Genomic DNA, 12247 nt, shown 5'->3' with positions numbered 1-12247 from the left:
TGTGTGTGTGTGTGTTGTTCTATCGTGCAGAAAACCACAAGCTAACACAACGCAGCTCGCAGCATCCTTGGTTTTGATATCAGTTCATTGTGCTTGCACAGACTTTATCGGCCATTCCAAATGGCATCACCTTTTATTGTAACGTAAAAAATAATAAAACCCTTTTAAGGGCGCCGGGAACGGTTTTTTCAACACATTCGTTCACAGCGTTAAAAAGTCGCTAAAATTTCGGAATGCAATTATTTTTTTTATTTTATTTTATTAACTATTTACGGATTTAAAAGCCGTATATTTGCAATTAATATAAAAGATAATTTATGTTAATTTATGGGCAAATATGCGAGTAAATAAATCACGTGTACAACCACGTAATTTAAAAATACGGTGCAAAATTTTACAACAGATTTATACAGGGTTGCAAATAATTACAGTTCTACCTGAGAGGAAAAGGATAAATTAAAAAATATAGCTTTGCTACTTTGTTTGTATTGTTTTACCGATCGCAGCGATCATACGATTCCTATTAACACCCGGGGCTTTAGTTTCGAATCCTTATGGTGCTCTGTACCAGGGATCTTGGCTCGGAGGGATGAGCTCAGTGGCCATGGCGGTGGTAAAAGCCCCATGCAAGGCCAACCATAGGCTGGTAAATCTGCCTATCACGACCAAATTTCTGAAATGTAACAAGGGCTGTGGTTATGCCTCTTGGACTTTTGCGATGGCAAGTAAAGGTTTGGAGCATGTTCATTATCTTTACGGGTTGACATAGGTCGACGGTCGGAAATAGCAGCCTCAGGCAGTTTCTTCACAACTGGATGTTTGTGAGCGCCATGCATAGGAGTCTTGTGTTCGGTTCTGCGCATGTAGGTTAACCGATAAGGTACAGTAAACGATAATGTTGATGATATTTACATTGGCCAATTCAATATTCGGTAACTACTGGTAAAGGGTCGCCATTTCTACTGGTCGTCATGTTGAGCCGTCTGCATGTATTCGGTAGGTTAATCAACCTCCATAGCTGGCGTGATTGTTTCAGTCGCAGTGCTACCTTGGAGTGAGAGGCTGGAAAATTCTACTTCAATTGGCTTCGTTATGGTAGCAGCTAATCGCAGCTTACGAACGCGCCAGTGTGCGTGATTTTTGATTCGCTGCCAGTGTCGGTGCTTGTTTAGCTGGGCCGACATCCCTGAGAACGGGTACGGGGTTGGTATCCGCTTTTCTCCCTGGCATTGGGCTTTGGGAACAATGGTGATGGAGCGACGCATGGGATCCTTGTAGCCACGCGATACCGCAAAAGAGTTCATGGTAGACATGGTCATTAATCAGCTGGATAATTTTCGTCGGCGAGGTTAGATGTATCGATATATATCCAGCAATATATCCACAAGGTCGAATTTCGTTTTCTATAAACATTTTCCAGAGCGTTGTCATTGCAAGGTTCTTGGATCCCGGTTTCGGATCATCCAAACGCTTTCCAAAATCGTAAATCGTGCTGAGCAAAACGTACCCCGCCACGCTGTTGGTTACCCGTTCCAGGATCATGGAAGCAAATTTGCCAATTCCTCAAAGGGAGCTTCGGTGGCGGAACTGGATCTGGTAGCTCGCTTTCTGTCATCGCCTATCTCCTGTTCACATATCCTATATTTAAACGGACGGTGTTGCTCATCTTCCGCAGCCAAACCTCATCCTGACACACAAGGTTGCAAGGCCGGTCCTTTAGTTATAAGTTATCAATCTACATACCAGATATAAAACAGCACCATGGCACAGCAGGCGACCCCACCTTCCTCCACTGAGCCGGAGATTCCGTCTTTCGATAAGATCGATTATATGAACCATCCTGAACTTGAGCTTCTCGCCGAGAAATTCAAAATCAACAAGGAAGGTCTATCATCAGATTCTCTCAAAAAAGCGATTGGTAAATATTTCGAGGAGCATTACTCTGAGGAGTATCCAAACAAGAGCCCAGGAACTGCAGTTACCAATCCCAGCAACGAAGGCAAGGATGCGATCCAACCCACCAAAGGAAACTCAGAGCTGCCGACTTTTGATGATATAGCTACATGGAATATTGGTCGATTGAGGTCATTCGCGAACGCCCAAAATGTCGAAATTCATGGTACAAAAAAAACGTTAATTGCAAACACGATTAAGAAAACTCTCAAGGAGCGTCACCCCGAGCTCTATCAGTTAGATAAGAGCGCAGACGTTGGCTCCAATCGCGCTCCCCCCGAACGAGAATCTAATGAAGATAATGCCAGCCAAACCGACTCCAAAAGTGAAGAAGTTAGATCCAAAAGCGAAGAAACCAGCTCCGAAAGCGAAAAAGAGGACCCCAAAGGCGAAGAAAATAACCCCAAAAGCGAAGAAAATGGCACCAAAGGCGAACAAGATGGCACCAAAGAGCACAAAAGATGGCCAAACACGTACGAAGACCCAACGGGCGGCGGGATTATTGAGGCTACTGGCAACAAAACGCATGTTAATGTTAGTGCTGAGAGCAAAACCTCTTCCCCAAAAAGCCAGGAGACTTCGGTGGAAAAAACGAGTAAAACAAAGATGACGCAAGCTCAGGAAGAAGCCTGGCGAGAATTTGAATGGCAGAAAACCCATAATGTACAAAAAGTACTAGGCTGCGACATCATCACAAAAAGCCACGACCACAAGCTTGAAAATGGAGGGTATATTATTGAAAAGCTGCCTCGCGGTGGAGGCCGAGTTGTAGTGGTTTCACGAAGCAAAGTAAACCCTGACTTCTTCACGTGCGAAGCAGTTCGAGGGACTATAGAATCTAACAAGGTTCTCCAGGCTCACGACGCAGCCCGAAAGAATCTAAACATTGTTTCCTCATCACACCAAAAACTAAAAGGGACATCGCCGTCTTCATTCCTTTTATTGTTTATGGTTGAAGTCCCTATGGGCAAAATATTCAACACATATATTTATGGAATTTCATTTGACGACAGCGATAAGAATAAAACTGGTGCCACCACTCGTACCATCGTCCGATACACCGAATCGGAGATAATTGCACGATTTGACCGCGACGTGACGCAGGATTGGCTACACAAATGGTGTTTGGTGACGGGACAAAAGAGGCTAAACAAAACCAGGGCAGTGCATTTGATCCCAGATTTTGATACCATGACAATTATTTATGGGCAAAATGTTACCGATGATTGCAAAGCACGACGAGGTGTTTTTATGGGAAAGAAATACTACTTGCCTGACGAGATCAATTATGAAAGCAAGGGGGAAGATGAAGATTTTGAAGAGTCTGAAGAGTCTGAAATTGAGGAGTCCGAGGTGATTAAACTTACAAAAAGACAACAAAAAGCAATTCAAGCCGAAATAGCAGCAACTCTGGGAAAGACGCAGAAGTTACAAGGGAAGCCTCGGCGGACGAAACAGCCTAATTACGCGATTTGCCATCGCTGCGGAGGAATTCGATGCAGTTGCGGATAATCCCGTTTTACATCGTCACAGTTCCTTGAACGGTCTGGCCTGCTGCTGGTCAGCTGTAGCAGACTTTGAGGCTTTCGTTGTTTGTACAATTCTCCACACCACATGTTAATTTACGGCTGCACGTTACTTTGCAGTTATACGTCATTTTGCAGTTATATTGTAGTTTGCACTTACACTCTATCTGAATGAGATTTGCTTCGATAATATTTCTTTTGGTGCGACGTGAATTAGGCTTATTACGTGCTACTCCTGAGCTGATGGTACAAACCGACGGGCGGAATTAGCGACACCTGGTCTTCCACCGTTAAATTCATTCCAGAGTACCCATAGAATGCCGGCCCTGTGGCGTGGTGGCCCTGTGGCGTGGTGGCCCTGTGGCGTGGTGACCACTGTAGTGTGGTGATCATTAACACAGTGGAGCGGCCAAGCTTGCGTATAAAGGTAGACCATATCAAATATTTATCTTTAAAGGTTTCCCTAGAAGTTCTACAAATTATATCTCTTTGTTTTGAACTTACCATATCCGAAAATGGACCACTACCCCTTTACGGATAGCTTTTTTGAATCGTTGGGACAATATTCCGCACAAATCCCAGCGCCGACAATCCCAGTTGAAACCGCCAAAAATCATGTGCCATTGGCCCCTATTAATTTCGAGTTTCAAGGGTATGTTCGCCTCCTATTTTGTAGTTGCAGAGAGGGAACCTTATTAAGCCTGAGTAGGATTCTCAGAGATGCTTTGGTAACGGCGATAAACGAAGAACTTGGCAAGCTCGGCGGGCTTTTACAGTGTTCTCTGAGAGATCTTGTTACGACGGAGATTGGTCAGCAGTTTAGCACCTTCACAAAGATGGTGGATTTGGTTATCAGGGAAATTAAGACCCTTATCAGTGAAGATCTCAACAAAATGAAGACTGGGATGGAGAAGTTTATGCAGGCTGCTGGGGATCAGTTTGGTCTTCACCCCGAGGAGGTGGACTAAAGCTGGCCAACGGGACTTTGACTTCAGAAGTTCTATCAGTTTGAAAGATTTTTTCAGAAACAGCTAGGTCGACGTTAACGTACATTGTGCCGGATGCTCTTGTTTCGATCTTTTTAAACTTTATTCTCAAAACTCCTATATAGGTGATTTGTGCACCAGCGCTTATGCACTTACGTAGCGAAACTTGTAAAGTCACAAAAACTGCTCACACACAATCACAGTTTTATATGTCTACATAGTATCTACGATGGGATGTCCAGGCCCTGTTATACTTGAGGGACAGGGGCTTTGTAACCCACTCCCTTCCGCGCTTCTCCACAGTATCCGCATCCATGCGCACGAGTACTCCGAACCAAGAATTAATATACGGCCTCCTCTACCATAATACCCCCATGGATTTGATGGGCTGACAAAGCCGCTTAGAATGACGCATATGCCAGTGTTTCGAAAGCAAGTTGTGTCTTCGTTGAGTTTATAACGTCGATTTAGAAGAATGAGATGATGCAGTGTCACGCCAGTCTTTCTTTGTTTGAGCAAAGTCTCCACTTTCGGCCGTTCGACGGGCTGTTGCCTGTATATCTTGGCTTTGATGCATATTTTCGTAGGTTTCGCGTTTCCCATGTTCAGGAGGTTTGTCTGGTTCGGAAGACCCATTTGGCGATTTTTTTTTGTTGGAAGCTAGGCCAAATATTATACCATATTTGCGCTGCCTTTTCACTGCCCTTCCAATTTCGGTAGACCTTATTTGTATTTCCTTAGCAGGCAGGCTATATTTTTTTTTTACCTGCTCGGTCGTGCTTAAATTGTGATTTACCTCCGTGGGCGTTTCCTGTACACCTTCAGCCCCAGAATTGACATCGTTTGGAGCGGAACTTCTTATTTCGAATGTCTTTATAACAGTCCATACATTGTTTTGTTTCGATGCCTCCTTTGCGGCCGCGTTCGAATTAGGATTTTCGGGCGGGGGTACAGCTACCTCCGTGGTTAAGCCTGCTGGTAATTCTGGGACGGCCTGCACTGCCTCCACCTGAATTGAATATGCGTTCGGCTTCGGTTAAGTTTGCGATCCAAGTGGCTGCAGCTGCATTTGGGCTGCGTTATCTGGTTCGTACCACTTTATAAATTTCAATATATGTGAAGGGGGTATTTTTTGAATCTTTGTTCGCTCGGGCCGGTGCGAACTGTCTGCTCTGGGATGTGTTTGCTGCTTTGAAAATTGTCGATAAATAGTTTTTATAGGATTTGAAATATTTTGATTTATCCATGGTCGTATAATCTTTTGGTCCTGTAACGAATTTCCAGTTTTTCCCTAACGCCGTTGCGGATTTATTTGCAGTTTTAATTGGGTTGCTGGTATATTTAGCGCTTTTTCTATTGTGGGCCCCAATAGTAAAAGAACAGAACCTATAAGCGATTTATTATCGGAAGAATTAGGATTTTCAAATATTGGTTAAGGTCGTTTATCAACCTTTCTAGCTTTTGGCCTCGAATCTTTACCACCGTCTCGCTCAATTTCTAATCCATGCTGATTTATATAACCCTTTTAAGCATTTGATCGGCTACGATACCTTCCATCGTCACGTCGGCCACCTTTGCGGTTATTGTCTCGGTGGTCGTTGCAGCACGATCTGGAGCGATCGCGATCTCTGTTCTTTTCACGGCGATTCGAGCCAGCCTTTAGCCTGTTCCTATCGTCTATTCTAGATTTGGACCTACCACGATTCTCACTGCCGTAAAGAATTTTGGGCCTGGGAGAAATATTAGAATTTTGGCTCCGTTCGGTTTCCGGTTTGTCGTTTATTGCTATATCCTCGATTTGGTCGGTTTCCTGTCTGTCATATATTGCTGTATTTTCGTTTTGCTCGGTTTCCAAAATACCTTCATTATTATTTTATCCTATTCGCCAAAACGTGGGGGAAATGTAACCGGGAAAATGGCGAAGCTGTTCGTTCCTTTTATTTGCTTTTAATAATTTTTTCAACTTCCCGTTTACCTTTTTGGTCGATATTTCCATTATATTTGTGGGTGCATTTGGAGAAATTTATCGTGCAATCGTCTATATATTACTAACATATTTATTAGATATTGTCTGTAGTGTCGGCTCAAGAACATTATGGTTTCCACGCCAGTTCCTGATATTTGCAGCCTGCATGTTTTCCAGTATCGGCGAGGCAGCAATGGTCGTGCGATCTGATGGCGGCGTAAGTGATGAACCGGGGTTTTCCAAATTGTTAAAATACGCTGTTATCGGTCCCAATGTAACAAAACTGGTTTGGGCAGGTTTTGCGTTTAGGTTGGGATCCAACGATATTCGTACCGGTGGCAGATTACCAGTTTGGACGAGCTTTGTGCATGGGTCCGCCGCATTATAGCTTTCTATTCCCATGATAATTCCTGCTGGGCCGGGCAGTGTCAGGGTGTTAATTGTAATTCCTGTTTCGCCATCGGAAACCGATGCGAATAATGGAATAGAATTTGCGTTTAGGATTGGATCCAACGATATTCGTGCCGGTGGTAGATTACCAATTTGGGCGAGCTTTGTGCATAGGTCCGCCGCATTATAGTTTTCTATCCCCATAATAATTCCTGCTGGGCCGGGCAATGTTAGGGTGTTAATTGTAATTCCTGTTTCGCCATCGGAAACCGATGCGAATAATAAAGCAGGACTTGCGATAGGTCCCAACGCTGCACCATTTTGTTTGATTGCCTAACTACCTTACCGCTAAATTATCTGTTTATTGGCTGCGTTTTCTGCCATTTGAGACTTTCGTACCGACGGTTGTCCTGGCAAAATCACTAATATAGGGAAACGATTAGGGGCTACGCATTTTGTACCGGATTAACGATTAAAGTAAATATAATTACGGATAGCTCCCCCGGTAGAACCCTTAAATGCCATTCCTGGGAGCGACAAATCTTTTTCGAAAGGAATAGTGCGAAAAAAGCCGTTTATAATATCACTAAAAACGAGTAAGGGAGTCGTAGCCATACCCTGCGGCCAATGTTTAATTCGGTATAAAAAACCCGTTAACTTTAATTCCAGGTAAGTTTTGGTGAAAGGTATGCCACTACGCCATTCGACAAATGTAGCTTTTCGGAGACTATACTCTGACCCCCTTTTTTCGCCGTTGGGATTATCCCTAATCTTCTGGATCTTAGGATTGTCAAATCCAACGCATAACGCTAATTTATTCAAATATGTTTTTATCTCTTCAAGCTCTCTGGCTGGAATTTTCTCCTCCCTTATATCTTACAGAGCGTTTTTTGTAAAAAGCTCCGTAAAATGACGAAGAGCCGCTAGAAACAGCTGTTTGTAATGAAGATATAACTTCTCAATAATTGGGCTAGATAAGACTATAAAATTACCCTTTCCAATCTCCATATAAGATCGTTTTGGCGCTTTCCAGCAGTCCTTTTGGGTGAGATATCGGAAGAGCATTGTGCCACGAAGGCTTTTTGGGGTTAAATTTTCCCGTAATATTTTCGCCCCAATAAATATATATTTTATATTTTTATAAAACGTAACAAGATTGGGAATTATCGTGGGAATCGACAAGATATTATCTTATAGCTTTTTCCTTACATCCGGATTTTTGATTGCCGGAAACAGGTTTTGAAACATATCTTTAATATCCTGTGCATCGTTGCGACTAGCTGGAGCAAGCCTTTAAAGCTTCGTGACGCTGGCCAAATTAACATGTAACTTCGGAGGTGGACAATCATTTATTTGCAAAATGCAATTCCACGTTGTGTAAATATATTCGAGGTAACATAGAACCTTTTCGTCGATATGGAGCGCAAGGTGCCTGTAGATATTACCAAGTTGGAGCCCAATAATAATCCCCGGGAATTCTATAAGCTTGTCGAATGCTTCGGTTATTTTGTGATTTTTTAACAACGTTCCAAAAGTTTTTCGTTTAGTTTTGAACAACTTACAAAGCCATTTGTCGCGGTTATATTTTACCTTACATTGTTTGATTATTTTGTAAATATTTCCGTCAGAATATCGGGATTCGTGTGAATATTGCGTTAATTTGCTCTAAATTTAAGCCTGATTAGGCTTTGGTAATCCAAATTTCGTCGGGAATTCGATCCATTCCCCACGAACGGATAGCAGAACGATTCCGATAAACTTCGTTGCAAAAGATTTCAAGGCCTCGATTTTATGCCTACCCTCGATATATGCGATTGGAATATTTGTAAAAGTTGGGTATTTTCCAAAACCCCCGGGAATGTTGTAAAGGCGCAAAGTTTAATAAAGGTTCTTTTTTAATAATTAAAGATTTTCCAAAATCTCGGCAAAATTTTTGGGAGTAACAATGGCTTCAACAAAATAATCTTCATTGTTAGCATCATAATGCTTATCGAAGACTTGACTCAATCGATCGACGTGTTTCTCGCTGAGTTGCCTTCTGGATTCGATTGCGTAAGGAACAAGAGATATCACTGGACAGCGTACTATGCCGATCTTCCTTAAAGGGTTGTCCATCAGTAACTCTGGCTATATTTACAGAAGTTTGCCGCACCGGTAGTAACACTAGTTTATATATGGATAATTGGTTTGGTTTGGTTTTCAAATTGGAAACCCGGTATGCGGACTTAGGAAACAGTTTTCGCAATCTTATACATAGCTGTGGGCGTCCAGTGGCGCTTTGTGGCGTATGTTTTCCGAAATGTGATTTATCTTTAAAGGATTGGCCAGGGATGAATACAATGGCATACATTCAGCTCTCTGCACATTTCTGGCCTCAGCTTGACCCTGTGAGGGTGGAAGTTTGCAAGAAGCAGTGATTATAGCTGCAATTTAAAGTTTATTAATATTCACAGTAAGGTTTTGAGGGCTGCGAGGAGCATAATTTGGATTCGTGAACATGGTGTCCAAATAGGTTCACGTGCCTGAGCGGCTCATTTAGTCAGAGAGGGTAGGTAGCAGCAAGACGGTCCCAAAGCACGAACCGCCATGGCCGAATCCCCCGCCAAAACCGGCAAGCATGAAAAGCATCCCCCTAAACTAATTTCTCAGCTGCATATGTTTTAGTAGGAATTGAGACGGACCGACAAAACAGATACAACTTGAGAAGTTCATCTTGGGGAAAAGAACTAACGGGGGTAGTGGTAGTGATAATGTCTGTTATTTTGGATTTTTAATTAACGTAATCAGACCTGGGACCATACTCCTTTGGCAAAGGATAGGCTTTTGCCTGTTCAAACTGTTAGTTTCATTTCCGTAGACACTGTTCCGGCCAATTCCATACCAGACTTTTTGGAGATGGTGGCCATGATTCGGTTTTCTCTGATGTATATATATGGTAATGGCTATTTTGTTTGATGACAATATATATCTGAATTCCTTCCTCGCGCAGTATGTCGGACTTTTTAAAGATTGTTTGGAGGCGCTTCCGGTCTCGGTCTCGGTTGCGCTTTTTGATGCGTGAATGGTTTTCTGCGGTCATTTTTATCTAAATATAAGAATAAACAGAATCTGTAGTCCGCTGAAATCCGCAGCCTAATATATCCATTTAGCTTTGCGATAAATTGATGGAAACATCAGGCAACAGCAAGCAAAGCGGTTAATTATGTGGCGTGCGGCGGTATGTGGTGGCGTGCGCGCCATTTCTGTAATGCCAAGGGCGTCTCTCGATCTATTGTTTTTTTCTTCAAATCATCCTCTGTCGTTTCACCTTTCTAAATTGTAGCTACGCTATGCGATTGACATCAGATTAGACTGGCCACTTTTTACCAAGCTCGCTTTCTATATACAATATGGCCAACAACCCAGAGCTGAACCGAGTGCAAAAAGCAAAAAGGCGTGTCGAAAAGGTCCTTGGAATCCAGGCCGATAATTTGATCTGCGCCGATCAGCGAAGCGAACGGGGTCTTTCCATCAATACAGCCGAAGCTCTTGCTATGGCCGCCTTGAAGATGAGAAACTCGCCAAATCTTGTTAGCAGCTTCAAAGACCTGCTGTATGAAAACTGTCGTGCACGTGGGGAAAAAAAGCTTGTCAATTCTGTAGATATCCATAAGACCTTACAGTGCTTGGGGTTGGATGGCCAAAAGGAGCGCAAGCGCCACAAGTATGTTTATACCTATTACTTTATGAGGATGCTTTCGTTTTCCTATCCAGCTAAAAGTTTCCGTTACAGATCCGTCCCTTTACCGAATTCGCCTAAAACTCGCATCGAAAAGGACCACAACAGCGAGAGCCATGGAAAAGACCGCAGTGCCAGTTACATGTGCCAACAAGCAGCGGAACTGCACCGCGCACTGCGAAATTCCCAAGAAAAAGCCAAACAAACTTCCACACGACGCGAAAAAATAGCAATTCAGCTCGCAAAAGCCAGAAGGTATTTGGACTTGATCAAATCCTCGCACTACGTAGCCGACCCTTCACTGTATGCGCAAAAAGTCGGTGAGCTCGAGGCATCTATTGCCGGAATCACAAAGCTCGTCAAAAGCTTGGAAAACATGGTCGTCAAAAGCCCGGAGCTCACCAGCTCACAGCATAGGGCCGCTATAGAAGGTTATAACAGCACCCTTGAAACTAAGGTTCGGGAGCTCAAAGCCTGCCAATCTGAAATGGACAGGGTCAACCGAGATTTGCGTAATGCGGAGGTAGCCTTTAACCAGGCAGAACAGCTAGCGAACGAGGCGGCAGACGCGGATAGGAAAGCCATACTCGAGCAAAATGCCACTGCAATCTTGCTCGTATCTTGGACAGTATGCGCCCGGGGCATTGAAGCCGTTGGAGCATTATCAAACGATCATCCTGAGAAATTCCAAAAACTTTCAGAAGCGAGTCTCGCTGTAGCTTTGTTATTAAAACCGGTAACGCCCCTAAGGTCGGAGGAAAATGTAGTGGTTTGAAATTGATGTTACTTGTTTATAATGTTTGTTATAAGAAATCAGCCTAGGTTAGGAAAAGCTCCAATAAAATTTAGAACCCGAATGGCTTTTTTTTCTATTGCAATGCAATATCGTCTGTATCCTTTCGACTACGCAAGTAAGATTCCGAATACCAGCAATAGCGTTGTCAAAACGTGTCGCCACATCAATTGTATCGATGACCAGTGGACAATTTTCTGCATTCAATTATTCCATTAAAACCCTTTTCACGCCTGACAACAAGAATGGAAATTCCGCGAAGCCGCAAAGAACATTAGTTCTAAACGTGCACCCTGGTTACAGTTCTCATTCTACACACGAAAAAATCAAGACCGGGAAACCGGGCATTAGAATCTGGTTTGCGGGTTTCGAAAAGCTGCGCCGTCCCGAAACAAAATCCTGTAATCAGTACCAAGAACTGTTTTGCTAATTTTATAAAATACTAAAATATGGGCGGCCCGGATTAAGCGATGAAGACCGGTTTGGGAAATTGAAAGGAAGGCCAGCAACATGTCTAGAAAATACCACGAACCCATACAATACAATGCCAAAAACTATCCCTACCAACGAGAAATTAATCACGAATATCTTCAAAATGTAGTAAAACAAAAAGTAAAATGGCAGTTTGCAAAGCTAGGATTTCCGAAATCAGCCCGGGTTCGAAGTAAAAAAACACCTTCCAAATCATACGATGAAATGGTTAAAAGCAAAATCGACCTTCAAAACTATATTATCGACAGGCGCCCCGGCAACCGTCCAAACCATAAGGCAAAAATCAGGTTTCGTTTGTCGAAGGAATAGCCTTCCGGGCATGGATTTGTGTGCAGGGAATACGGCCGGGGCGTCGATAATTTTATTTCGCAGTATTAAAATATAATAAAATTTAATATTGTATTGTAACGGTATTAAAAAAAC

General features: G+C 43.0%; 6 protein-coding genes across 6 annotated transcripts; 3 read left to right on the top strand and 3 right to left on the bottom strand.

The window, feature by feature from the left end:
• Positions 1–1001: 1001 nt before the first annotated feature.
• Positions 1002–1313, bottom strand: PgNI_11632 (uncharacterized protein; the record flags this gene model as incomplete). Its single annotated transcript, XM_031131598.1, has 1 exon — positions 1002–1313. The coding sequence occupies one exon, from the start codon at positions 1311–1313 to the stop codon at positions 1002–1004; it is 312 nt and encodes a 103-aa protein (XP_030976573.1).
• A 448-nt stretch (positions 1314–1761) lies between these two features.
• PgNI_11631 (uncharacterized protein) lies at positions 1762–2552 on the top strand (the record flags this gene model as incomplete). Its single annotated transcript, XM_031131597.1, has 2 exons — positions 1762–2487; positions 2523–2552. 2 exons carry the CDS (start codon positions 1762–1764, stop codon positions 2550–2552), a joined length of 756 nt encoding a protein of 251 aa, XP_030976496.1.
• Positions 2553–3994: 1442 nt separating this feature from the next.
• Positions 3995–4447, top strand: PgNI_11630 (uncharacterized protein; the record flags this gene model as incomplete). Its single annotated transcript, XM_031131596.1, has 2 exons — positions 3995–4131; positions 4189–4447. 2 exons carry the CDS (start codon positions 3995–3997, stop codon positions 4445–4447), a joined length of 396 nt encoding a protein of 131 aa, XP_030976495.1.
• Positions 4448–6503: 2056 nt separating this feature from the next.
• PgNI_11629 (uncharacterized protein) lies at positions 6504–8170 on the bottom strand (the record flags this gene model as incomplete). Its single annotated transcript, XM_031131595.1, is given in 4 exon segments — positions 6504–7132; positions 7292–7689; positions 7702–7899; positions 8031–8170. The coding sequence occupies 4 exon segments, from the start codon at positions 8168–8170 to the stop codon at positions 6504–6506; spliced, it is 1365 nt and encodes a 454-aa protein (XP_030976662.1).
• A 553-nt stretch (positions 8171–8723) lies between these two features.
• PgNI_11628 (uncharacterized protein) lies at positions 8724–9900 on the bottom strand (the record flags this gene model as incomplete). Its single annotated transcript, XM_031131594.1, has 4 exons — positions 8724–8785; positions 9170–9244; positions 9404–9458; positions 9703–9900. The coding sequence occupies 4 exons, from the start codon at positions 9898–9900 to the stop codon at positions 8724–8726; spliced, it is 390 nt and encodes a 129-aa protein (XP_030976663.1).
• A 310-nt stretch (positions 9901–10210) lies between these two features.
• Positions 10211–11314, top strand: PgNI_11627 (uncharacterized protein; the record flags this gene model as incomplete). Its single annotated transcript, XM_031131593.1, has 2 exons — positions 10211–10524; positions 10792–11314. The coding sequence occupies 2 exons, from the start codon at positions 10211–10213 to the stop codon at positions 11312–11314; spliced, it is 837 nt and encodes a 278-aa protein (XP_030976668.1).
• Positions 11315–12247: the final 933 nt, after the last annotated feature.

Source organism: Pyricularia grisea (genome assembly GCF_004355905.1).
Source record: "Pyricularia grisea strain NI907 chromosome V map unlocalized Pyricularia_grisea_NI907_Scaffold_10, whole genome shotgun sequence".
NCBI lineage: Eukaryota > Fungi > Ascomycota > Sordariomycetes > Magnaporthales > Pyriculariaceae > Pyricularia > Pyricularia grisea.
This window is presented reverse-complemented; position numbering and strand designations above follow the sequence as displayed.